Raw genomic sequence first — 27,311 nt, forward strand, 5'->3', positions numbered from 1 at the left:
GACAGTGGAACCTGAGACGTGTGGAACCTGTGGAGCACTGACACTGCTGTCCGGGGGGGGGAAGGAAGCACCTTCTGGCCTCACCTCTATGTCTCCCTAGCTGGTTGGAAGCCTCCCAGTTTTAGTTTACAAGGCAGAGTAGACTGTAGGGCAGGACCAAGCGAACAGCCCTCCCCGCGCTCCTCCAGCTGGTGACCAGAGGTTAAACTAACATGTTTGCAGATGGTCATGGAGAGCTGGGCGCCAACAGCCCAGCTCAGAGGAATCCAAACTTATGCGCCTTGAAACAATTCTACCCTCCATTACCTCGCTGCCTAGAAGCCTAAAAGCAAAAGAAGTGAATTGGGCAAGCCAGACAGCTGAAATCTTAATAACCCAGAGTCAGCCAGAGCCCAGTACCCTAGGAGTAAGGGGATTGGGGCAGGGGGATGGGTGGATGCTTGTGGGGCCTGGGGAGGTGGTGGAGCTGTCACGTAGGGCAGGACTGGGCTTGGGCAGCATTCCAAGTTGGGTGAGTCACTCAGCAGGGTGGGAACAGGCCGGCGAGGGAGGGGAAGCGGGGCGGCCTCGCTCAGGGAGGATGGGTGAGTATAAAAGCCCCACCCAGCCCAGTCGGGCCGCTCGGCTTCTGGGGAGACTCTCGGAGATAGGTGCCCGGCCCAGGTAAGCGGGGCGCGGCCCGGTCGCCCGCTATGGCCTCGGGGTTGCGGTGCTGAACGGGGAGCGGGCAGGCTTCGGCGATGGGGACCCCGGGGGGCACGGAGAGTGACCCGGCCCACCGGGTGATCTGCGGGCACTGCAACAGAGTTGCAAAGTGTCCCGCGGGTGACAGTGTTCTTTGCAAGCCACTCTCCTGAGGGTTCAGGGCTCAGGCGATGTGTGGGGGAGGCAGGCTACCCCTTGAGGTTTCCTCGGAAGCGGGGAGACCCTGTGTGGGGCGGGGAGCCGAGGGGGGCGGCATTCCAGACGAGCTAGATGCCAGTGGGGGAACTGGGTGTGGCCGCTGGGGAGCCTCCGGCCCACAGAGTGAGATGTCTGTGGACTTTTCCCCTTCCGCCTTCCGCACTGCGTTCTCTCACTCTGGACCGTGACATCTGCAATTTTAGGTGATTTCCTTGCAACCGAGAACGTGCATTTGTGAAGTCTGAACGGGGTTCCTAGGGGGAGGCTGGGGTGGGGGCACCAGAAACTCGAATCTTGTCCTTTTTACCCATAAAAGAATCTCACCTCGGTCTTTGTCATGAATTCTAGATTGTCTGCTAGGTCAGCAACCTCAGACTTCATTCCTTCTTGGGAGTTTGCGGCTCGCTTTAGAAAGTGTGCAGAAGGAAGTGTCCCCGAGTGGTTGTAGGGACCGCTGCCTTTACTGCCGCTGATGCCACCATGAGTCAGTTGTATAGAAAAGGGCGTGGTTCCTGGGCGGCTGGTTCCAAAGCTGGCGCGGATCGCTGTGGTTCGAGAAGTTTCTTTATCTACGAAAGTGGTTTCCGAACTCTTGTTCGTAGCGCCACTCACGCTGAGTTACTGAAGGTTTCCGAAAACAAGTTCATTCAAAAATAGCTGAGTAAAGCACACTGAAAACAGTGTCATACAAATGTAAAAAAACAGAACAAAGTCAACAAAATAACTGTTACTTGAGACATAGAGGTAATCTCAACACTCAGAAGACTGAGGCAGCAAGATAAGATCCCTTTTGAATCCGGCCTGAGCTACATAGTAAGTAAGATCCATGTCTAAAAAAAAAAAAAAAAAAAAAAAAAAAAAAAAAAAAAAAAAAAAAAAAAAAAAACAAAAAACCGAGAGCTGATGTCCATGGTCAAGCGTATTGGTAGAGTACCATAGTAGGTCGAACTTCATTCCCAGAACTGGGAAGAGCTATTCATTTGTGTAGTAATATGCCATATTCAATTCCAGCCCTTAAGAGCAACCATAAACTCTTGGAATCCAAGGTCCTCAGCCTGAAACACTCAGGAGTATAATTAGGTAGGTTTGCACCTTGGCCTGGGAAGCCACTCCCTTGTCCCACCCTCAACAAAGCTACAGAAGGTGTTTGGAATCCCAAGCTAGCACCGGGAAGAAAAAAAAAAATTAATTTGCATTGTATCTGAGTGCTGCCTAAAGGCAGGGGAGCAGAATGCAAACTGGGAGGGTGAGGGGTGATCTGTGGGTAGGAAGAATAAATCACTGATGTGGGGCTCAGTTTTTCCCCCTTAGTTTTAAAGATAGTCTTGCAGCCTGTGTCCCTTGACCTATTAGGTTGGCTTTGGAGACTTGCAGTCCCACCCACTTCCTGCTCCTTTTCGAGTGTGAAGCACTCAGCCAAAGTCTGTGGATCTGTGTCAGGGAACTTGGAGATGGCAGAGGAGACCAGGGCAGAGCCCTGTCCTCTTCAGCTCTCCAACATAGACAGCTGATCTTAAGTCTGGGTTTCTCCAGAAGCACTGTCGCCTCTGCTGCAGCAGGGATAACCCACTAGGTGCATCTCTCTGTTAGGGGTTTCCTGTTTGGTGTGCTAGAGGTTCAGGAAGTTTGACTAACTAGCCAGGCAGTGCTAGAGGCTTTGATGGAGCACTTGGACTGGTGCCTCAATGTTTCACATCCTGTGTCTTTGAGCTGTTAAAATACCCTATTGATTGGCATTAGGCAGGCAGTCTTGGTCATTGGCTTCCTGGCTAATATCTGATTTAAGTAGTTTTCCTGGCAAGGCAAGCAGTCTTCTAAATTGCTATTGATTTCTGAGGACTGTGGTTTCTCCCTGTACCTTTTGGCCTAGATTAATATGTGTGAGCATTTATGGGAATTTTTGCTCTAACTCTTGGCTTGTCGGGGGACCTGCTTCATCAAGCGAAGGTGGATGTGTTACAGAAGGAGTGGCAGGCACTACGGGCTGCTTTAAACATCCATTTGTTTTACAAGCTATCTTGTAGGTATCCACTGTGTCCTAATCACGGCTAATGGTCCTGAGAATACAGCAGTGGACTAGACACACATCCACATGGGTGTGCACACAATGTGCACGTGCACACATACAAACACACTCACACATCCTTACTCTTTAGATTTTTTTTTTTTTTTGAACCTATTTGAGGGAAGAAGAGAAAAGACAAATAAATTGATTGGGCAGACAGCAATTTGATTTGACATTTTATTGTTTTGTCAAATTAATATTCACTCCCAAACCTAGCTGGGTTTCCCTTCTGGGCTTCTATCCAGTTGTTTAATAGAACTGGACGTAGTGGTGAGCTTATCCCAAAGAAGTGTATAGAGTTCCTGGGTTTAATTCCCCAGGCCACACCCTTCTCTAGCTGTGGACCTCGAGAGAGGAAATTCCAGGCCTTAACAGAAATTCTTTCCACCCATTCAGTCTGGCGTGTTTTCCCTTTTGTTACCAGAGGCCGTGCCCATGCGTGTTGTTGAGGGGACTTGTGATTCTGGGTGGGTCCACTGATATGATCTCCAGATGTTCCCATTAGGGTTCACACTGAAGTTTTTTTTAAGTGATCTGAGCTCAGATCTTCTTAGGGTACCCATCTGCAGCACTAGAACAGTCTAGTTCTCGTCCCAGACTTGATGTGGACACTCTGACCACAGGAATGATGTGGAACCATTTGTGTGTACTCTTTGTCTCCTGGCCACACCCAGAGGACACTCACAGCTTGGAGGAGTCACAAGGCCACGTGGATCTCCCACCTCCCTTGTGCTACCTCCTTGTGGTCTGGCTCGCTGCCTGCCCCTGTAGATGCTGTCCTGAGGCAGACCTAGGGCCATCTCATCCAGATACTGTGGAGACGGGGCTCGGTACAAGTTGCTTGTTGCAAATGGGAAGAGGCTGCCCTGAGATGAGCTGCCAGGCTGCATGAAGATATTCAGAGGCTGGGAATGGGGGTCTTCCGGGTCTGAATGGGTAGAACTGGCCCTGGGTTTTAAACATGCAGTCCTAGATAGAGAAAGGAAATTGAAAAAGGAGACTAGTTTGTAAATGAGAAAGCAGACCTAAGGCAGGGAGCCCCAGTGTGTGAACCACCTACTATATGCCAGGAACCGTCAGAGACCGGAGAAAAGAGTAAGTCACAAGCCCCATGACGGGACAGTGTGGAAGGGTGTCCTCCACACACTCAACTCTGGCATGGCAGGAGATCTGGGCAAGGTGACATCGTTACGATTATCTATGGCTTAAAGTCTCACTTAAATGCCCACTGATCAAGATGGAGTGACCCTGGTGGATGGGCCGATAGTACTGGGCATGCTGAGAGGAGAGTTAGTAGCCTAGCCTGCTTTATGTGGAGGGGGCATGTGTGTGTGTATGTGTGTACCTGTACAGAGACTGCATTGAAAGACTGACAGTGTTGCTGAGTGGGTAGAGTACTCGCCTGCCGGGCACAAGTCCTGGATTCCATCCCCAGCACCACATTAAATTGGGAGGCAGGAAGTTCAAGATCACCTTCAGCTGCATAATGAGTTTGAGGCCAGCCTGTGCTACGAAAGAGACCTTGTCTAAAGACAGAAAGGGAGAAGGAGGAGGGAGAGAAGAAACCACAGACTTAAAGAGAGGGAGGGAGGTTCAGGGTGTGGTGGATTATCTTGAACTTGGACTTTTCTCTGGCAGCTGAGTCAAGTTGGAAGCCTAATGTGTGGGCTGTAAGACACTGAGATTGGGTTATAGATGCTTGGCTTCCTTTTCCAAGCCTGAACGTGTTTCTTCCTGGATGGTCTCTTTCCACCCACTCCAACACTATCAGCTCCCAAGGCAACATGGCAGTATGTGTAAGCTAGTAAACAAATATTGATTCAGATCAGACAGCCAGAGGGACTGCAAGCGCTGTAGCTCTTCTGAGTCTGATCAAGGCTGCGGGCAGAATTCCAGGAGTCCTGGGGCTTAACTTGGCCCTGTGACTCAAGCATTAATCAGAACCATAAAACTAAGGGGGAAAGTATGTGCCTTCAAGAAGGTTCTGTTAACCAGAGATGATTAACGGGGTGAAGGGTGGGATGCAGTGGGAATTCCTTCTCCCATCATTCATGCGTTTTTTTTTTTCTTTTGTTGGTTTGTTTAAAATCCCAGTGTGGTTTGTACACTTCGGTGTCCAGGACCTACAGTAAGGGCTGTGGTGGGGAAACCCAGCCCTCCACACTCCCATCCCCACCCATTTTAACTTTAAAATCCTAGTTTGAGGTCATTCCATTTTCTGATTGATTCATCGTGGTGGTTGCTAGGCATCTGTTTTGGGGTAACCCAACAACAGACCTACGTGTCTTTTTAACTACTCTCCAAGTGGGTGTGTCTCTGAAACTGCCAGCTTGGATTCTCTACAAACCGGCCCTGTCAAGCTCTTGGCTTACTTATTTATTTAATTTGCAAATTAATATCTGGGCTTCCTGGAACTAGCACTTTTTAACTCAGTGAATCTTATGTTCACTGTTTCCAGCGTTGCCTGTGAGATTCTTTCTCTCAGGCTTTTTGAAAACGTCTGGTTTGGCTTTCCTTTTGCAGAAGAAGGTTAAAAAGAACTTCGTTTGTACTTTTTGGTCTTTGTTGTAACTACAGTTTTTGGAACAAAACAATAAAATGTAGTAAGATCTAGATATTAGTTTTTTTTTTTTTTTTTTAAAGACAAATGTATAAATTATTTGTAAGGCAGATTGTCTGTTACATGCAAATGACTGACTGACCTCGTACCAGCTCTACAAGATTGTGCTACTGCCAAACTTTGCCCCCTGAGAGCCTTGAACCATCAGTTAAGTCTCATTTACTAATATTTTCAAGGCCACAGGAGACACTCTGTTCCCTTCATTTAAGGAGGAGCTGAGGCAGGCCTGTTTTCCCACCAGTGGGGGTTGGGCAGAGCCACTTCAGATTGGCTGGAGAGGTGTGTAGCTTTCAGTGTGCCAGGACTTGGCTGGTTTATTTTCTTAAACAAAAACACCTGCCTGAGAAAGGGCCCGTTTCACAGCGTAGCCAGGTCCCAGCCTGCCTAGCTTAGCGTTCTCATGAATAGATGGCTCACAGATAGCTCTTTCTGGTATGCAGGTTGAGACTAGTTGGTCAGCTGGGTGAGGTTGGGGTGCTGGGAAGAGAGATACAGTTCTGGGGAGCAGACTGCCAGAAAGGGAGTGGCTGGTGTCTGCAACTAAGGCACCCTGAGTTTTACATTTTGGAGGCCTAGAAGTTCTTTCAGGAAGGGTCTTCTCATGTGGAATGTGAACTTTTTTTTTCCTTTAAAAAAAGGGTCTCATGTAGCTCAGGTTAGTCTCAGACTCAGTATATAGCCAAGGATGAACTTGTCCTCCTCCCAGCTCCACTTGTAAAGAGCTGAGATCACAGGCATGGGTCTTTACACCTGGCTTCTTTAAATCTCTTTGAATCTCGTGTTTTGGTGAATGGGTAAATAATAATTAGTACTGAGTCTTGTCACTTTGGCCCTCCCACCTTCCACCATTCTGTTAGCCAAACTTTGCACTATTCATTCAGGTCCTTGGGTTTGGGGTCACAACACGGGCGTGGCTTCCTGACAAACCCGTCCCCTTGTTTTCCTGATATATATCCTGAGGTATGTATTCCTCCACAGTGCCTACACCATCCCTGATGACGCTGTGTTCCTCTGGCTAGTGTCTCATCCCTCTCAGCCTACACACAGAGGCTTCACCATTAGGCCTTACACTTCCTAGATCTTTGTGATTTTAAAGCTCCATCAAGGAGCCATTGGGGTCTAAAGGGCAGAGGCAGAGGACTCAAAGGTCCCTGCTCCTCTGTGGACCACGGCTAGTCTCTTAAGTGTCTCCCATACAAGTGGTTTATTCCCTACTTTTCTGGTTCCTGCAACCAAATACCTAACTAACTACAGGCACGTTGAAAGGGGAAGGTGTTATTTCAGCTTACAGTTGGAGTGGATACACTATAACAGCGGGGAAGGAACGGAGGCAAGGGCTTGAGGAGGCAGCAGGTCACATTGCACACACAGGCCAAAAGCAGAGAGAGATAAATGTTGATTCTCAGGGAACTGTCTTGGGTGTTTTTGTTTGTTTGTTTTGTATGTAATCTATGACAGACGTTCACGACATAGTACCACTCCCATTTAAGATGGGTCTTCCCATTCTAAGGACCCTACACTGGGAACTATCTCACAGAAATATCCAGAGGTGTGTTTCCACGGTAAATGTAAATCTACTCAAGTTCAACAGTGAACATTTTCCATGACAGGTGAGAAGCTGAGGTTGAGAATTCTTCATCTTCTCAGTGTTTATCCTTCATTTGTGGGTGACCTAACCATTACCAGGGTCTAGAGACTTCACTGGCACTGCAAAGGACTTCGCTGACCTCGGGAGTTGCAACACACTGAGCCATTCTCAATAATCAAACTAAAGTTTTAACAATCAGAGTGAGAAGCAAAGTCCACTTTCTTCTAGCAACTTCCCTATTCAGAGAAACTGCACAGCCTAGGGAAGGAGCAAAGGCTGTATTTTATTTCTAAGCTAAAATAGGGTTGCCATTAAACTTGCATGAGATAGGAAATATTTATATGGGTATAGGCACTTTACATATTGCTTGTCAGTCTCTGTGACTTTGGGGTTATTATGATATTTTTGGATTTTTTTTTGGTGCAGAATGGTTGTGATATAAATGTGACATATTAAAAACTCCTCTTAAGGGCATGTCTGGGGGCTGGAGAGATGGCTGATCGTAAAGAGTGCTTGCTACACAATGAGGACCAAACTTCAAATCTCAGCACAAAGGGGCTCTCTCATTTAGCTGGACTAGTGAGCCATCTTACTCTAGAGGTCTCCCGTCTTTGCCTCTGGAACACTGGGATCACAGGTAGACTGTCATATCCACCGGGCTTTTAGGTGAATCTGAACTCTGGTCCTTACACCTGTGCGGTCAGCCCTTTATCCACTGAGCAGCTCTCCAGCTCCACGACACCCCGTTGTAGGGGGAGGGGACAGGGATGGGTATGACAGGAGCCAGAGAGAAAGCAAACCAGTTAGCTACAGACAAAGCCAAGGCAAGCAATACTTTCTGAATACTAAATCTTTTTCAGGGGAATGGATAGAGGGAGGTGTGGCTGGCTCCTGATGCTGATCTCAGAAGGCCGTGCTCCGCTGGAGTTAAAGGAAGCACTGGCCTTGATTTCTAACTATCTGACAAGAGAGATTGAGTTGGTAACAGCAGGAAGGAGCGACTTGATGAGAGAAAAGATGATTATAAATGCTGGCACTAAGAGCAAGATTTGTGGTGCTTCCAAAAATCCCTCCCCCCCCCCCCCGTATTTGTCCTCTCAAGGTGTTGGGGCTATGGGAGAAGAATTATCAGGAAGGAAGAGTGTAAAGTAGCACATCAGGTTGTCTTTGATCTGCACTGCACTTGGGGGAAGGCTCCTTGTGGGCAGCCATCTGAGAAGCAGCACTCAGAGCTGGGCAGACAGCTTGGAAGAACAATTCAATAAAAAACTTGCTGTGCTGTGGAGCTGAAATCTCCTGGATGGCAGAGCTGGGGGAGGAGCCTCATTTATGCAAGGGGTGGTCTGCTAAGGAAGATGTTAATTTGTCTTTATATAGGGCTCAGGAAAAGGCTTTGGGGCCGAGATTGGACCTGAGTCCAGTGCTTGCTTGCAACCCACATGATGGAGGGATAGAACCAACCACAAGTTGTCCTCTGACCTCCACGTGTGTGCCATGGCATGCACCTATGCACACACATAGGTAAAAACATTAATAGCAGCAGCAGCAGTAGTAGAGGTAAAGTAGCTGGAGAGAGCTTAGAGGTCAAGGGCTCTTGTTTTTCTTGCTGAGGATCTGAGTTCAGTTCCCACCACTGACATCAGTGGCTTACAGTCACCTGAACTCCAGCTGCAGGGAAGACAAAAACCTCCTCTGGTCTCGTAGGCTCCTGCACTTCACATGCATGCCATTGAGAAATATGTGTGCACACCCCCATTACACACACATATACACACACACAAACACACACACAACTATATCTCGCCCCCGACCTTGACAATCATTAATCATCTCACTGTCTCCATAGAGCTGCCTCTTCTAGAATGCCCCATAACTGGAATCAGCCATGTGCAACTTTTCAGACCAGTTCCCATTACGCTACAATGTGCATTTAAAGTTCCTCTGTGTCTTCAGAGATTGAAAACTTTTTAGCACCAAGTAATATTCCATGTTTCGGATGCACCACAGTTTACCAATACAGCAAGGTTTTGACAGTGAGGAAGCTAAGGGAGTGAAGGGAATGTAAAGGTCTTGGATGAGCTTTCTTTTTGTCGGGTTTAAAAGGCTTCAGAGGGAAGAAGAAAGAAGGAGGGAGAGAGGGTGAGGAGAGGGAGGGAAGGAGGGGAGAAAGGGAGATAGATAGATAGATGATAGATAGATAGATAGATGATAGATAGATAGATAGATGATAGATAGATAGATGATAGATAGATGATAGATAGATAGATAGATGATAGATAGATAGATAATAGATAGATAGATAGATAGATAGATAGATAGATAGATAGATAGATAATGAGCACAAGCATCTTATAAAAAGTTCATCTTGACCACAAATAAAGGTGATTCTTCTCTCCCCCACCTCCCACCTCACACAGCCTAGAATTCGATTGGTTCAGAACGCCCTTGTAAGTTGGCAAATGCTAGGTCATATATTGTCTTCAAAGCAGTTTTAAGAAAACATTTAGGCAAAATAAGTTCCCTGAACAGAATAGAAAGCTTAATTCCCACAAAGTGCCAAGGAAGCTGCTGATGCAAACATTGTTTGCAAGCTTTTGAGGAGGCGGCTGGTTTTTTTTTTTTTGGGGGGGGGGGGAGGGGGATGATTATGCAGAACAACCTGTCTTGTCTCAGTAGTAATCAATCTCGGTGGTGGTAGTAATTGGTGGTGGAGGCTGGGCATGTGGGGTTATCTGTCCCAAGAACTTCCTCCACAAATAGGGAATGGCCTTTCATCAGTTTGGGAGTCCTGACTGATAAACTGTATTCAGTGGATGATGATGACGTTGCAATTGCTCCAAATCTTAAATGCAAGATCGGCCCTCAATGAGATGTGTTCATATCAGAAAGTTGGTCTATTTGTGTTTTAATAACAGTTTAATAACCTCTTTGTGTGCATATACATGCACGTGCACGTGCATATGTGTATGCCTGGATGCACTTGTGTGGAGGCATTTCTCCTCAGGAAGTATTCACCTTGCTTTTTGAGGCAAGAGCTCTCATTGGCTTGAGCCTTGCCAGTTAGTATGGGCTGGCTGGCCATGGAGCCCCAGAGATCCACCCATCTCCAGTGCTTCAAGATTCTCAGGCTTTTTCATATGGGTTCTGGGGATCAAACCAAGGTCTTGCGCTTATTAGGTGGGCATGTTATGGCCTAGCCCCTGCCTCTTCTGAGCATCCCTGGAAGAAATGCTTGTGGGGCTAATATTAGTAAGTTCTGTTTAGGATCGGGCCAACATGGAACCACTGTTGATCTGAGTTCTTGCCTTTCTTACAATGTGAAGTCACTTGTGAGTGACAACAAGTCATGGTTTTGATATGCTTATCACTTTTGATGGAAGAACACGTCCTCTGTTTGAACAAGTGGTGTTCGCCACAGGAAGCTTTTAGGTTTTGCATTCACAGACTGGAATTTGCCAGGTCCTGTTTAACCAGAGCAAGAGACTGACCAGCTTAGTAATCCATCCCCAACTGTCTCTAAGCTTTAATTTTCTCAATGGTAAGATAGAGAATTGCCTGCTTGAAAAAAATACTCGCTTTAACAGCCTCAGATGCAATGGTCCAAGAAGACATTAGTGTGATGAATTGCTGTGCTTAAGGAAAAAGAAGGCTTTTTTCAATAAAGACTTTGTGTGTGTGTTTTTTTTTCCAGCTTTTTTTCAAAATGTCTACTGTCCACGAAATTCTGTGCAAGCTCAGCTTGGAGGGTGATGTAAGTATCTAATCTCTCACTTTGTGTGATTTTGCAAATTGGACATCTGTTGAACTGTGTTACAATCTTGCTGTATACACAAAGAAAATGGGGCCATAATTCAGTCATTATTAGGTGTCTCCTCAGCGCCTGGGTTCCTCAGTGCTTTAACTGTTCCTAGCAGTTTTATTTGAAATAAATGTCATGGTGCTAAAACCTTTTTTTGGCATCGAATGAAACTTGGACAGCACCTTTGCAAGGAAACGGCTGGAACTGTGCTTTGTTGGACTTATTGCATTTGCTTTGATGACATGTAAGTTTTTAATGTCAACCCTTGAGGTTTTATTTATCATAAGCTTCAACCATGTCAAAAAACAATTCTCATGTCTTTTTCTTAGAATATCTGCAATAGTCTTCTAGGCAAATGGATTATTATTGTTGTTGCTGCTATTATTATTAACCCACTGAGTTCAGTCAGTGCCGCCCATATGTGCATGGGTCTTCTTCTACTGGACTATGGAACCTACCATGGCCACATCCCCAGAGAAAAGCAATTCTCTCTCAAACCCACCAACAACTACAATAGTTCATCAGTTAGAGTTGGGCCTCAGAAGCCTTGGCCTTTCAGTTTTTAATCTAGCACTTGGGAAATATTTTCTCCAAAATAAACCAGAATGTATATATATATATTTTTAAAAGAATGGAATCATGTGGTTAATCACAGAGCTTTGTCGTTTGATCTTGTTTTTCTTTTGTCTATCAGGGAGCTCAGAATTAAAATTTATCTTTTAAAGAGCCACACACAGGTGACGACTTGGGTCATGTGTACAAGACCCTCTGTGTTGTCTGTGGCACCTGCTCTCGTAATGTGCAAATGACCAGGGCCTGTTCCAACCCAGACTGTATGGACTATTAAAGTCTCTGTTGTTCCTCATTTAAATCTTTCCCCTTCTTGGAACCTGGCCTGCTGTGAGGGCCTAGACAAGTCTTGCCATTATGTAACTTGTTTCTCCAATGGATTTTATCTAATGCCTTTGATAATGAGATTGTTCTTGGTGTCAAGTTTCATGAGAGGCGGCTGTGGCTATGGCAGGTTGGGAGAGTGCGTGCCTAGCTCAGCTTTTGTGAGGCCGTAGGCTCCATCCAGTAGCACTGCATAAATCAGGCATGGTGGTGCACATCTGTAATCTCAGCTTTGGGACATGGAGGCAGGAGGATTAAAAATTCTAAGTCATCCTTGGCTATCTATCAAGTTTGAGGCTAGCCTGGACTACATGAAACCCCTTTTTAAAAAGTTTTTTGAGAGAGCTTTTCAGTCAGTCATCTTTTGAAGTTACTCTGCCATAGGAGTCCGTGTTTCCCTGTGTGGAGAGACGGGACTAAACCAGCTAAAGCAGAAAATGTCCCATACTGCTCAAAATTTTAAGGGAAGGAAAGATCACTTTTATCTAATAACTTAATTTCAGACAAGTGAGTTTTAGAGACATTTGGTTATCCATTTCTTTATGTTTCTAGAGCTACTAATACCCACACTCACCTTTCTCCCACTCACTGATATGATGACAGCATGTCATCTGATCAGTGAAACCAAGTGTAACGTGGTGCATGGCCAGCTGCCTGCCCTTTCAATAAGTCACTGGTGGCCCTGTTAACAATGAGAGCATTTGCAGAAAGCACATTGCTTGAAATGTCTCTCATGTACGCTGCATCACATCATCATCTTCCTGGAGTGGTCCCCTGCCTGAACCACTGGTGTCCAACCCGAAACCCCATAGGCCACCTGCCCAGGATTGCTATGGAGGGGACCCACCACAAAATTGGAACCGTACTTAAAATACTAGGAGACATTATTCTTCTAACTCAATTACCTCATTTCTCTGCATGAACTGTTGGTGTTCTAGGTAACCTGGGGCAATTGATCAGCTGATCAATTCAAGAAAAGAGAGCCAATATAAGATGGATTTAGGCCTCTCAGCAGCAGGGGATCAGCCTCTCAAGGGCTGAGGACTGACAGCTTCCTGGAAGCTCTTTTTATTGTTACACAAAAGGGCACCTTTAGCAAGTCTTCCCTTGCACAGCTCAGGGAACATGAGGATGAACTCTGCTCATTACCTTGTCTGTGGGTTTTTATTTTGGGGTCAGGGCCTCATCTATCACAGGCTAACCTGAAACTTGCCACGGAGCCAAGAATAACTTTGAACTTGTGATTTATCTGCTTCCACTCCCCAGGGCTGGGACTATCATCCCCAACCCTACACTGTTGGGGGTCAAACTCAAGGCTTCATGCAGTTGGGACACACACCCTACCAACTGACCCACATTCCCAGTCCCTCGTTCATTGTTTAAAGAGTGGGAATCTGGGCAGCACAGGCTGGTAGTGCCCGATTGGCGGTGCACACTCAACTTTCAGGCATTTCCACAGTTTGGACTTAGTTCAAATTTTTGCTAGACCACTTTTTTTTTTTTTAATTTATCTTATTTATGAATACACTGTAGCTGTCTTCAGACACACCAGGAGAGGGTATCCAATCTCATTACAGATGGTTATGAGCCACCATGTAGTTGCTGGGAATTGAACTCAGGACCTCTGGAAGAGCAGTCAGTGCTCTTAACCACTGAGCCATCTCTCCAGTCCCGCTAGACCACTTTCTTTCTCGTCAGAAACTTAAACATACTCACCCTGGACTTCCAGCTTGGTGTCCTCGGCTTTAAGGCTCCCACTATGAATAAATGCAGAGTGGAGGACAGCATGTTCTCAACCAGTGGAGCCTTTGAAGAACAACGCTTGTAGAAACTCTTGTAGAAACAACTCTTGTAGTACATTTTCTTCTTTTTTTCTCTCTTTCTTTTCCTCTTCCTCCTTCTCCTTCTCCTTGTCTTCTTCTTTTGGATATAGCCTCATGTAGCCCAAGCTGGCCTCAAACTCATAATGTAGCATAGGAGGCCTTTGAACTTCTGATCTTCCAGTCTCTACCTCTGGAGTGTTGGGATTATAGGTGGGCTACAAAGCCTGGTTTATGTGGTGCTGGGGGATGGAAGTCAGGGCTTAGTTATGCTATGCAAATATTCCAGCTGTTGAGCTGCATTCCCAGTATCAAAAAGAACCTTCTTATATATATATTTAGAAAGAGAACTGGCGTGTGATGCTGGCCTGTTGACACCTATTTACTTAGCATGAAAGAGGTTAGACTCATGAAGAGAACGGGAGTGCAGAATCGGGTCTCAGAAGTGTTCTCTCACTGAGAGGGTGTGCAGGGTGTTATTTTGATTGTATTTGTTTCTCATCTCAGCATTCTACACCCCCAAGTGCCTATGGGTCGGTCAAACCTTACACCAACTTTGACGCCGAGAGGGATGCTTTGAACATTGAGACAGCAATCAAGACCAAAGGTAGGCCATGCAGCTTGTCAAGGCCTTCTCCTTGTCAGGGTGGCCTTGAACTCATAATGTAGCTGGGTCACAGTCACCTGTGAAAGTATTGGATGCCCTTTTCAGCCACCACACTGTGTGTGCGTGAGTACACACACACACACACACACACACACACACACACACACATACCCACATACACCCTACATATGATCTACTTTCTTAAAACAATTCCTCTTTCACTATTGGGCACGCCTAGATTCTGTGGTTTCTCCGCATGCCTTTGCAGAAAATACCCTGCAAGTTAATAGTTAAGTCATATGACAAAGATGGTGTCTTTTACAAGCTTAGCACAAAGGGTGCTTTTTATCCCTGCATGAGAAAGCTCTTAGCCTACTGGAATGTAAAGACTGCACAGATGAACTCTGGCCACAGCTGAAACTCACACATTAATAAAAAATAGTTCTGGCCCTCCCCAAGTCAGCAGAAAAACACTGTAGTTCCCCAAGCTAAGAAAGTCCTGAGGGCTGAGCCATGGGCTCCCACATTCCTGTGTGGGCAGGAGTGGCTAATATCATTACCACCATCATCTTGCTTGTCTTTACCAATATTTATTAAGTGCTCACCAGAATCAGATACTGCATTGAGCTGTTCGTGAAGCTTCCTGCTTAGCTGACCCTCAGATGGCTTTCAGATGTCATGTTGTGTCATTCCCAATTACATATGGCACAACTGAGGGCTAGCTAGTTAACATGCTTCATGTCTGTTGGCCTTGCTTCATACTTGGAGTTGGAGTGTGACACAGCACCCAGCTGTGAGGATTAAAGTCACTCCTTGGTTTTGACCTAGAGCATGAAACCCAGTGTGCAGCCTGATCCTGCTGCCACCGGACACCCACCACAATTGTGGTCCAGCACTAAGAGGAGCATCTGTGTCTTTTTCCCTTCATCCCACCCAAACCCCACCATTTAATGCTCCATGATGGCGCTTACTTTTTGTGTCTAGTGGTTTTAGGAGCAGTTTTTTTTTTTTTAAGACTGTTGCTTTTTACAATAAAAGATTTAACATGTGTTATTTTACGTGTATTTTGCAGATATTTATCAATATTGGCAGTTTAATATGCTCATTTTAACATTCATTCACCTTAAACTTGCCAGTTCTACAGAAACATGACAATAAAATAGATTGTATTATATGTTATTGTGACAGTTACATTTTTTTTACTCAAAAAGGGAGAAAAATCAAAGGCATTGGTAATTAAATTATGAAATTATGAATTATTGATTCTGTGCTTTCAATATATATTCTGTTTCTGTGTTTGCCAAATTGTCTGTGATGGTTATGTATTGCCTTACTAAACAGGCAGGGTAAGTTCATTAAAAAACATTCCCCTGGGGCTGGAGAGATGGCAGTTAGTACTGCTCTTCCAGAGGCCCTGAGTTCAATTCCCAGCAACCGCATGGTGACTCACATCTATCTGTAATGAGATCCAATGCCCTCTTCTGGTGTGTCTGTGATCGCTACAATGTACTTACATACATAAAATAAAGAATTCTTTTTAAAAAAAATTCATGCCCAAGATATTTCAGATAAGTAGCACCACTTAGGTAATGAGCTGACAGGAATCTTGAGTGATTGAGACACTCCCGAGCACCTCCACCTCAGATCGGGAGCTGGCTTTATCTTGACATCAAAGGAAACAGAGGTAAACCTTGAGTGTCCACACAAACCAAGGGCTGAAGGATGGTTGGCTGTCGCCTGTGACCTGGCATTAGAGACAGAGGAGGTGAGCTGGGCTCTTGCAGGCTAGTCAGAGCGAGGAGGGGAGGGGCCGGGAGCCCATTGTCTGTGACTGAAGTCTGAGGACTGGGTGTGGGAGGAAGCTTGACTCCGGGGCAGTTACCAGGAGGGGCAGAGTGCACAGAGACCTGGCTCTACCTGGTAACTCCTCTCCACCCCTTTCCCTAGCACCCATGAGAGCTCACCTTTGGACATTATGGTGGCTTTCTTTAAACAGGATGTCCCTGTCGCTTCCTCTTCTAGACTCTCCTATTCCATACAGTGCCTCAACCTGTATGTCACGACTCCCACAGGGGTCACATCAGATACCCTGTGTATCAGATATTTACATTAGGATTCATAACAGTACCAAATTACAGTTATGAAGTAGCAATGCGATGATTGGCTGGGGGTCACCACAACATGAGAAGCTGGGTTAAAGGGTCACAGCATCAGTAAGGTTGAGGACCACTGCTGAGTAGATGCTGCCTCTGCCTTTGCTACTCCAAGGGTGTGTGACTTTTTTATCCCTGAATCCATAACAGTTGCCAAGCATAACTCTACTCCAATATCCTCCTTCCCCCCGCCCCCAGGCATGGTTTCACAGTGTGGCTCAGGCTAGCCCAGGCTTTTGATCATCTTCCCCCGTCTCCCCACGACTCCCTCTGTCTACAGCTGTGTAGGGCCAATCACCTCCGTGTCTCCCAGGTTTCCACTTCATGCCTCTGTTTTCGTTCTTGTCACACTGTTTTATATTTACTAACCTTTAGATCTGTCTCTTCTTATGTGGTTTCATTTCTTATCCTTTTATAAATGCCCAGGACCATGAGATTGTGTGAGGAGATATAAACCCCACATAGTGTTCAAAAGTTGTACAGCTCTCACAGCACAGGGGAAGCACAGATACACTTCTGGGACAGGGAGTAAAGGTTCATTACAGAGTCTGGGTGTTGCCAGAAAAGTGAATAGTCCCGTGAGCTTTGTTCCACTTTCACCAGCTGAATTTAGCTCACTCTTGTGAACCAACTTTGTTTCTAGTCAGAGAGATAGTGAATGTATCTTCTTGTATCACCTAAACCCAGTGCATGGTTGCTTTGTGTTTACTCTCTGGCCCGAGGTGGACCGTGCAATACCTTGTGTTAATTTATGTCTAGTTAGAAGCTGAGTTAAGTCGTGCAAAAGTAGTAATATTGCTTAATTAACAAGAGGTTTCTGAGACTTGATCTGTAGGAGTCTCTTGGTCTAGATTGGCCGTGGGTTAAATATATACTATGGAGTGTTCAACACAGCTGGGGATGGTTTACCATATGGGTCCCAATAACTAGAAAGGAAAGTCAGCTAAATTAGAAAAGGATGAATCTCAACTCCATGAAATAGATGGTAATTAGCAACAGCACAGCCCTGGAGTTAGCGCTGGTGCCAGTGAATCTGAGCAGCTTTGGCGGCTGCAGAGAGGAGGGCTGGGAGTTGCTCTATTAGTGCCAGTTTTGATTTGAGCAGTATTTGTGTTCTCCGGAAGGGCGAGCCTCCCACCCCCAACCCCCTATCCCTGCCTCTTCATGAGCAAGCCCAACTATAGAAGTGAGTTTCTGCACTTCTTTTCTCTTACATTTTAAAAGAGAGCCACCTAAGATTCCCAGCAAGGCTGCAAGACCACCCTCCTATGCACCGGAGAAGTGAGCCAGGACAAGTCATTTGGGTTTCTTTTGCACACCTGCAGGTGAATGCAAGCAGTCGGGCGGGAGCAACAATTCAGGGAGTAAATTCTCTTGGGAGTGCCAGGAGGCTACACTGGGGAGCAGAACCTCTGTCTTGTAAGATTGGGGTGGCGAGAAAAGAAACCCCTGCCTCTGTGAGGCACACCCCATGAAGAAGTCCTTCGCAAGTCATTGGCCCAGAGCCATGTTGTTTGGCTAGAAGGGAAATTGCCCACTCTTTCCTTTGCAGAGGCTTCTCTTTTGGGGTTCAGGGTCACTGCAAACCAGCTGTCATTTGACAGCTGTTCTCAGAGTCAGGCCCTGTTGAGCCCTTTACAGCTGCTTTTGGCTCCTGCGCACAGCCTTCCCTGTCTAAGAGCATTGTCTGCATAGCTGTATAGGAACCAGGTGGCTGTAAAACAGGAGGGAGTACCTGGGGCCCTTTCATTGCTGGCTTCATTGGCTACCTCTCTTCAGCCCTTTCTTCTCTCTACCAAGGAGATCCAAAAACCAGTTTCACTCATGAACAGTGGAAGAAACCAGATTCTTATCTGGCATCTGCATGGTGGGCTGAGTGAAGGGTGAGCCTGCAGGTTTCTGTTGCAGCTGTTCAGGTTTTCTCTTTCCTATTCCCCGAGGCAGCTGGATTACCAGGGCATAGAAAGGGCCCCACACTGCACACGCCTTACTCCATTTATGACTGGATTTACTTCTTTGTGTTTTCCTACTGCTTCTACATGGAATTTTAGAAACATACCAGATTATTCTCTGAGAATTAGAAGGGCTTTTATTTGGGGGGGGGGGAGAGGGGGAGTCAGGGTCCTTGTATTGCAGAACTTGCTATGTAGCCACAGGTGACTTTAAGTTTTCAATCCTCTGGCTTCCACCTCCCAAGTGCTAGGATTACCGGGATGCATCATGACACCCAGTTTATGAGGCGCTAGGTTCCAAACTCAGGACTTCTTGCATGCTAGACAATCATTCTACCTACTGAGCTATATCCCCAAGCCTGGGTTTCCAGATTACTAATGCATCCCATGCCGATAACAAAGGAGACTAGACCTTAGGTCCTATCTAAGAAACTCAGCCGACGTGACATCAGAACAGAATGGGAATGGAAGTTTGATCTCTGGGCTAAAATGCCTTCTTGGGTACTTAGCTGAGCTAAACTGTCCTTGAACTGGGTCTCTGTTGCGAATTGTACCACAGCTGTCAGAGGCCTGGCGCTCCTCAGCTCCCACCCTGTGTATACAATTTCTCTCTCCGCTCCCACGGAGCCTCCTTAGTTTACCTTGAAACTGCACTGTTAATCTCATGGAAGCTATCAGCAAACATGGCCTGGCCTTCTCTCTGCCCTGTCTTTATAGGCCAGTAGTTGAATCCAGGCAGAGGCTGGTCTGGGGCTGAGAAGCTTAGGGAGGACTTACCTCCTATCATTCAGTCAGTCTTTTTTGTGTCCTAGCAAAATAAGTCTTATGACGGTTCCTGTTTTATATCTGGGAAAGTCAGGTGTAGGGAGAGAAGTAGCGTGTCCCAAGGTCATACAGGCCCGAGTCCCAGGTACCTTCTAGAATATCGACTATCTGCTTATGCTGAGACTGCCTGTATTCGGTACTCTCTCATCCCTGGGTCAAAATGCTGAACAAAAGCCATGTAAGAGAGAGAGGGTTTGTTTTGGCTCACAGTCGGAGAGTATAGAACATCATGGTGGCAAAGGCATGACAGTAGGAATGAGAGCCCAGCCACATTGCACCACAGGCACAGAGCAGAGAGATGAATACCAGTGGTCACCTCCCTTTCTCCTTGTTGTGTAGTCCAGGACCCCAGCCCACAGGGATGGTGCTGCCCACACGTACAGTGGGTTTTCCCACCTCAGTCAACCTTCTCTAGGTAACCCTTCACAGTCATGCCTAGAAGTTTGTCTCCTAGGTGATTTTAGATCCTGTGATGTCGGTAATAATAATAACTACCTCAGTAACCCTGCTTCCCTGGCCTGCTCCTCTCTGGCATACTTCAGACCCTATTGTGAAGACAGATGATTTCTTCTAAGCCAAAGATATCAAGATATCCAGCAACCCGAGCTCCAGTCCTATCCTCCCGCCCCCAACTAGATAAGGCAATTTCCCCTTTCTTTCCAACCAGACAGCTCCCGCCCTGAGGCCTCTTGAGCCCTCATCAAACAGACAAAAAATCCACTCTCTGTACAGTCAGCACGTCTCTGGTGTTGTGAGTCAGCATCCTGTTCCAAATGGTTCTTGGTTCCTTGCCACGGTCAGTGGAGACACACATTTTCCATGGAATGCAGGAGTCCAGAGCAGGCTAAGGATTTCTACCCGCAGAGAGGAGGAAAGCAGGGGCGGGGCTTGTGGGTTTGGAGTCAATGCTTGAAACTTTTTAATGTTTGAAAAATATGGTGGGCAGCTGAGAAGACCCAGGCCCCTCCCCCAAGTCACTGTTGGAGCTCAGCTGACAACTATTCCTCAGGTTGACAATACTTAGAACAATGACAGACCTTTCCCATGTCTTCAATTGGAATATTGAAAAGATGTAGGTGATTAGATTAGCTAACCATCTTCATCCAAGGAGAAGTTTAACTGTGCCCCTGTACCCATGTGTTATTACATCTTGGGTCTTTGCCAGTCTTAGGCAGCTCCCACTTCTGTACAGTTTGAGTCTGTCTGATAAGTTTTTACAAAGCTCACCTGAGTGGGGCCCAGCAGGTAAGACTGCTTGCTGCCCTTGCAGAGGACCCAAGTTTGGTTCGGAGTACCCATGCTGAGCTGTTCACCACTCCTGTAGATGAAGCTGCAGGGGATCTGGAAGCTTTCATCTGGTCCACAATTTCTTTAGATCCCAGACCCTTTTACCTTGCCAGCCCTTCCTTAAATGGTGGGAAGTGGGAAGTTAGAAAGAACCCAATCCATGTATGCAGGAGCCTTATCCTCTAAGCTTCTGGAGTTCAACCTTGAAGACCCTGCCATCAATACTGACTACAGAGCCCACCTTATTGGATGGCTGAGTATTTGCCCCGCCTCTTTCATCTGTATTTAGGCTGCAGTGTCAAATGGTGGTCTTCATCCCTGCAGTTTCAACCTACGCTGGATAGTTTTCCACAGGAACAAACTGCTTCACCCACTGGGACATCAGGTCAAGGAGAAGCAATGGTGGTCTAAAGATAATATCACCGGGGGCTGGAGAGATGGTTCAGAGGTTAAGAGCACTGTTTGCTCTCCCAGAGGTCGAGTTCGATTCCCAGCAACTACGCGGTGGCTCATAACCATCTAGAATAAGATCTGGTGCCCTCTTCTGGATTGTGGGCATACATGCAGGCAGAATGATATATACATAATAAATAAATAAATCTTTTAAAAAGAGATAATATCACCAATGGATAGTCTGGCGTTTTGGCATAGGCTATGCCTTACATGCCTTGAGCTGGCACACAAGCCCAGAGGATGCTGGGCTTCTTGAATTCGATGACCTGTGACACAGCACTGATGCAGATGAGGATTTAGACAGTTTAGAGTCTGAGGCTGCCTGCGTGTTTTCAGTCCCCATTCAGTTTCTCTGCAGTGACCGTTATCAGGATGACACTGTGAAACCTTTGATAAATCTGCTTCTAGATCCAACCTTATACACGGATACTTATCTTTTGTTGTTGTTTGTTTGCTTTTCTTTTTTTTTTTTTAAAGAATTATTTATTTTATGAGCACACTGTAGTTGTCTTCAGACACACCAGAAGAGGGCATCGGATGCCATTGCAGATACTTGTGAGCCACCATGTGGTTGCTGGGAATTGAATCCTGTCTCAAAACCAAAATCCAAAAACCAAAAACTGACACCCGATAAAAAAAAACTCAAAAATGAATAAATAAAAGTCAGATTATACTAGGCACTCCAGTTTACAACCCTAAAACCCATGCCTTTTTGTTTGTATGTTGAATATTTTCTCAAAATCAGTTAATACTTCCATGCTTTATTTTAAATGACCACATACATAGTATGTATTCCAGTTTGTAGACAAAAGATTTAATCAGCCCCTTATTGAACATATGAGGGTGCTATCCATATCCTCAGACCCAACCCAGGGTCTAGCAATAGGGTTTCTGTGTGTACCCTGACTACTCTAAAATCTAAGCTGAAGCTATAGACACTTGTTAATATGTCAATATGTTCACTAGTGTGATCTCATTTGGAAATGAGTACACAAACAGTTTAAGCCCTCTTTGTTTTTATACTCAGAATTTCTAACTTTCCAAATGCACATGAAGCATCAGGATGTTTCCTCTGTCTAACTTCATTGTTTTGCCCCCAAACATCATAGTTCTGGGGTCCAGGTGCTTTGGGATGCCTCTGACTCTCTGTAAGACAAGATGGGTGCAGTCTATCAGTGACCTTGTGTGCTTAGAGACTCTGGAGTCACCCACCTAGTCATGGCAGGGGCTTTTCCCTTTATTAAGCAAAGTTCATAGCAAGGCAGCAGAAAGCTCTCTTGTTGCCCGAATTCTCAAAACTGAGCTTTCCTGAGTTAAATGACATGTGAGGAATATTTCTGATATAAAATTGGAAACTTTCAGATACCTCGAACCTTGCTTATCTTTGTAAATACACATGTTCCAATTAAAATGGGTACTGAAACATTTGGGTGGCACTTCAAAACTCCCAATTTAGATTTAATTTAGATTAAAGCACTTACTCTTTTTTAATACAGTTGTAAAATTGATTATTAAAGTCACCTATTGAAGATTGAAAGCACAGGATGTGTACTTTCCATGTGAGACAATCTCGTTTTCAATAAGTGTGGTTCTATTAATCAATTAGCTATTAAAATATAACTGCCATATTAAGCCTGACTCATTTGTCATAACAGCTGCTATAATTATAAAAATTATACCTAGCCATTTATACGGTCATAATCTTACAATAAATATAAATAATTGTCTCTATTAATTCATTTTGAAGGTTCTATCTATTAATTTTCCAGTTAAGTGGCAATTTGGGGTCCTTCATTTGAAATCCCCTAAATCTTTGTCGTTTGTTCCGTCTGACTGCCTGGGTTCCACACATGTACCTCCCACTGGTGATTTTGGAAACCAATTCATGAGTAAAATAGCTTTTTAAGTACAAATATTTAAAGGGTTGAGGCCCAAGGCCCAGGGCTTTCTGAGGAAGAAGGTACTGAGGGTGTCAGTATTTGGTCTGGAGGAGGAATGAGCTTGTCATGACATTCTAGTATTGGGTTTGGGAAAGAGTATATGGATTTCACGGTGTGAAAGTTTCCTAACGTGTGTGGTGGAGTAACTGTTCACAACCTGATTCTCCACAGGAGTGGATGAGGTCACCATTGTCAACATCCTGACTAACCGCAGCAATGAGCAGAGGCAGGACATTCTCTTTGCCTATCAAAGAAGGACCAAAAAGGTACTGGAATCTTAGGGTGGGGGCAGGCCTTGCTAAGTTAATGGCCTCAGATATTGCCTGTTCTGTTATTAATTAGAGAGAGAGAGAGAGAGAGAGAGAGAGAGAGAGAGAGAGAGCCCTTTGTTTGTGTTGCCTTGCATGCTGTAGATGGAAGACCCTAAAGCTTTCTGTTGACTCTCCTGTCTTCAGTTTCCATCTTGTCACGGAACTGCTGGGGACACAGATGTGTGCTACCACATCTGGCTTTTTTACATCTAGCACCGTCACCTGCAGAGCCATTCCCCACCCCTGCCCCTGTCCAACATTACTTTTTCTTTTTGTGACTTGTGCATCTTCTTTAACCAAAAGGATCCTTCTAGAACTCTTGGATGTTCAAGGTTTCCCTCTTACATCCTCGTGAAGGCTGCTACTCACATAGGTACACAGTGGGAGCTGAAACATAAAGGTAACAGCTAGAACACAGGAGGGAGACGTTCTGGAACAGACAAGGAAGAGAAGCAATGGTCCCACTAGTTATGTGCTGACTCTGTCAGGTACTGGGCTTAGGTAGCAGCTCACGTCCTCCTATGGATTCTCATGCTTCTTCATCAGATGTTGTGAACCTAATTTTAGAATGGTTTCCTCCACATGAATCCTAACATGTGCTCTCATTTACACCGAGGCGTTGGGGAGACGGCTCAGTTGGTAAAGTGCTTGTCACACAGCATGAAGATCTGAGTTCAATCCCCAGCATCCACGTTAAAGGACCTAAATACACTGGCTTGTCATTGGAACCCCGGTGCTAGGGACTCTAGACAGGATTCCTGGGGCTTCCTGGACAGTCAATTCAGCTGATTCAGAGAGCTCTAAATTCCGTGAGAGATCCTGTCTCAAAAATTAGATGGAGCTTAATCGAGGAAAGAAACAAATATCAACTTCTGACCTCCACGTGGAAACATGCATGAGCACATGAACACACACACACACACACACACACACACACACACACACACACAGAGCTTCAGATTCAGCTTGACTGAAGTGCCGTAGTCCAGCATTCTATTGTTAGTATGCTTCACTCCTACTATTTAAGGAGTTGGTGTGTGTGTGTGTGTGTGTGTGTGTGTGTGTGTGTTTCCTTTGCTTACCCACTGGTGGCTAAAAGCAGGCCCCCACTTGTTCATCTTAGTTTTCCACAGTATTAGGAAATTTTATTTTTAAGGATGTGCTACTTAATTTTTAACTTTTTGCTATTAAAGCTTTTGGTTTATATTCGGACAGTGCCGTAAGAGTGGCTGCATGCAGCTCCCATCTGACCTGAGGCTTTTACTTCTGGCCACAGTAGAGGTGACCTGGAAGAATGCCAGGAGAGACTGTGTTCCTGGAGTTCCAGGTCAAGCCTTACTGTAGCTCTGTCTTCCGTGCTCTGGAGCAGTTGGAAAGGACATAGCTAGCTCCCTTCATCCCACATGCATTACAATTCTCCTTTCACTAGACGTGCATTCATCTTCTACAGTGAGGCACAGAAGGGAGTGTTTTATGTCTCTAGCTTTTCCAGAGGATCTGAGACCCGTGAGAGCTAAATCCCTGTTGGAACAGGAGATCCACTATTCTGGACTGTAGGAAATAACTGCTCATTCAGTGTGGTCTTGGAACTGTGTGTGCACACAGAGTTTGATTTCACATCAGGTAGCTGGAGAACACAGGTCCTTCATAGCCTGTTTGAGTAAACATATCATCAGAATCATGAGAAGGGTCAGCAAATACACAGGAATTACCACATGCTAAGGACAGCCCAGTGCCCTGATGATTCTTAATGGCCCGGGGTGATTATCTATCACAGGAAGATGCCACAACTGCGTGATTTCTGAAGGATGTCCTAGCACTGTTTCATGCATTATTTGTCAAGATATAGTCTAGAGCAGTGGTTCTTGATCTGTGGGTCATGGTCTCTTTCGGGGACTGAGCAACCTTTTCACAGGGGTTGCCTAAGACCATTGGAAAACAGACACTTAGGATTCATAGCAAACTTACAGTTATGAAGTAGCAACAAAAATAATTTTGTGGCTGAAGATCATCATGACATTTATGACATGAGGAACTCTATTTAAGGGTTGCAGCATTAGGAAGGTTGAGAACCACTGGTCTAGAGGGACAGAGGGACCCTGCCCAGGTGGTGAGCTTCAGATCCTGTCACAGTTAGTACAAGGGCCACAGGGAGGAAGTTTGGCTTTTGTACTTTGCACATTCAAACTAGTGGTCGACGTGAGGTTTCCCTATACAGAGAATAATTGCTCTTTTATTAATCCCTTCTGGGATCATTCTGAGCCAATGCAAGTCAAAGTGGAAAAATTCAGCAGGTGCCCAGATGTCTAACCCAGAGGTTAGAGCAGAGTTGGTGGTGGGGGAGTGTCAAGGGCAGACTAAGTTGGGAATCATTTAACCTCAGGGTTTCAATGTGGAAAGCTGGTGTTATAATTGGTATGTGTTGTTTTAGAAAGACCCTCCTAGCTTCCGTGCATGGTTAGGGCATCAGGAGCCAGAGCAAGAAGGTGGATGGGCTGGTCCCAAGCGTTCTTGGATCCACAGACATTCTTGACACATGTGCGTTCTAGAAGATTGTCTCTAAAGCAGGTTGTATATCACCTTTAGAGGCACATGGATCCTCAGAAACTGTTGACCAGCCAGCCTACAGGGCCAAGCTTCAGGCCAACAAGAGGCCTTATCTCAAAACAGAAAGTGGAGGGCACCTGAAGAATGACACCTAAGCTTGTCCTGTGACCTTTACACACACGTGCACCTACACACCCATACACACACACACACACACACACACACACACACACACACACACACCATGAAAACAAATGCAATTCAGTTCAGTGCAGCTGTGTCCATTCCCATGGCTGGTGAGAGTCCAAATCCCCGAGGAAATATCTTTAAGAGCCACCCTGAATTAAGGTTATCTGTCTATACATGAGAGTGCTGCCTCAGACCCCTGACTTGATTAAAACCCTGTGTTCATGATGATGTAGCATCCCTAAGAAACACTATTCAACAGAAGTCGAAATGGGACTCTGAGTGGCTGGAGTTCACATCACATTCATCACCGCTCTGATTGGAGGGAGGAGATGGCTCAGTGTGAGGTGCAGTGTTTTACACAGGGAAGGTTCAGCATCACCGCCCAGTCCCTCTAGCTAGCACATCACTTCTCCAGGATACAAGGCCCCATCCTAGAGCTGCATCACGAGTGCCTTCCCTGGGACCTCCAGACCTGGAGGACTCTGCTGGTCCTTCTACCTCACTTCTTTTCAGCTTGACCTTGACCTTGGAAAGTGACCTTGGAAATCTGTCTCTATGAGACCTCACTCTTCTCTCTGGAGCTGTCAGCTGCGTCGGTTTCTGTCTTGTGATCAGCCTGGATGTTACTGGGTCTCCTTACCATGTGGTTTCTGCCCTCCTGGTCTGATGAAGAGAATCTAGGAAAGGAAGTTCTCCCAAGACCACAGGGTGGTCAAAGTCTCTCAGCCTGCTTTTTAGCTAGAGCCATCTTATTTCTGTCTCGCTGGTTTCAGAGTGGATGTCGGTTCTAAGCAGCTCTTAGACATCTCCCTTTTGCAGGAGCTACCGTCAGCGCTGAAGTCAGCCTTATCTGGCCACCTGGAGACAGTGATTTTGGGCCTATTGAAGACACCTGCCCAGTATGATGCTTCTGAACTGAAAGCCTCCATGAAGGTAAACACATGTGGGGTGTCATCTGTCAACCTGCCCATTAGCGTCTGTGAATTACAGCCTTTTAAGTGTAACTAGGTGATTGTCAGTTGTGTTGGATTCTTATTTGAAGTCATTTCCCTCCAATGCTATAAGTTGTCAGGATTAGAACCAAAAATATTTCAATCTCTTCTTTTTTAACGACCGCAAAGAAATTTCCTGATGCTGAGAAGCCAGTTAGCAGCTGCTCAGACTCGGCACCTGGGCGATTGGAATGCCTTTTGGGAAAACTGCTTCCTTGATTACACTTCCTCTTTAAGGAGGATATGTGTGGTATCAAGGAGAAAGAAAAACAGCTTTTGTTCAGAAAAGCTTGCAGATTCTGCTCGTGCCCTCCTGGCTGCTGCTTCCTCTGATTCCCCACCCCCCACCCCCATCCATTGCTGGGC

The 27,311-nt window shown here is 45.8% G+C and overlaps 1 protein-coding gene across 1 annotated transcript in view; it reads left to right on the top strand.

Annotated features, from left to right (window-relative positions):
• The first annotated feature begins 541 nt into the window (after nt 1–541).
• The window catches only part of Anxa2 (annexin A2), a 38,537-nt gene continuing 11,767 nt past the window's right edge, over nt 542–27,311 (top strand). The window contains exons 1-5 of the mRNA XM_076926178.1: nt 542–663; nt 10,868–10,927; nt 14,197–14,296; nt 23,078–23,172; nt 26,773–26,886. Coding sequence (XP_076782293.1) covers nt 10,880–10,927; nt 14,197–14,296; nt 23,078–23,172; nt 26,773–26,886 — 357 coding nt within the window. The 5' untranslated portion in view covers nt 542–663; nt 10,868–10,879. The remainder of the gene's footprint in view (nt 664–10,867; nt 10,928–14,196; nt 14,297–23,077; nt 23,173–26,772; nt 26,887–27,311) is intronic.

This window comes from Arvicanthis niloticus, chromosome 27 (genome assembly GCF_011762505.2).
Source record: "Arvicanthis niloticus isolate mArvNil1 chromosome 27, mArvNil1.pat.X, whole genome shotgun sequence".
Taxonomy (NCBI): domain Eukaryota; kingdom Metazoa; phylum Chordata; class Mammalia; order Rodentia; family Muridae; genus Arvicanthis; species Arvicanthis niloticus.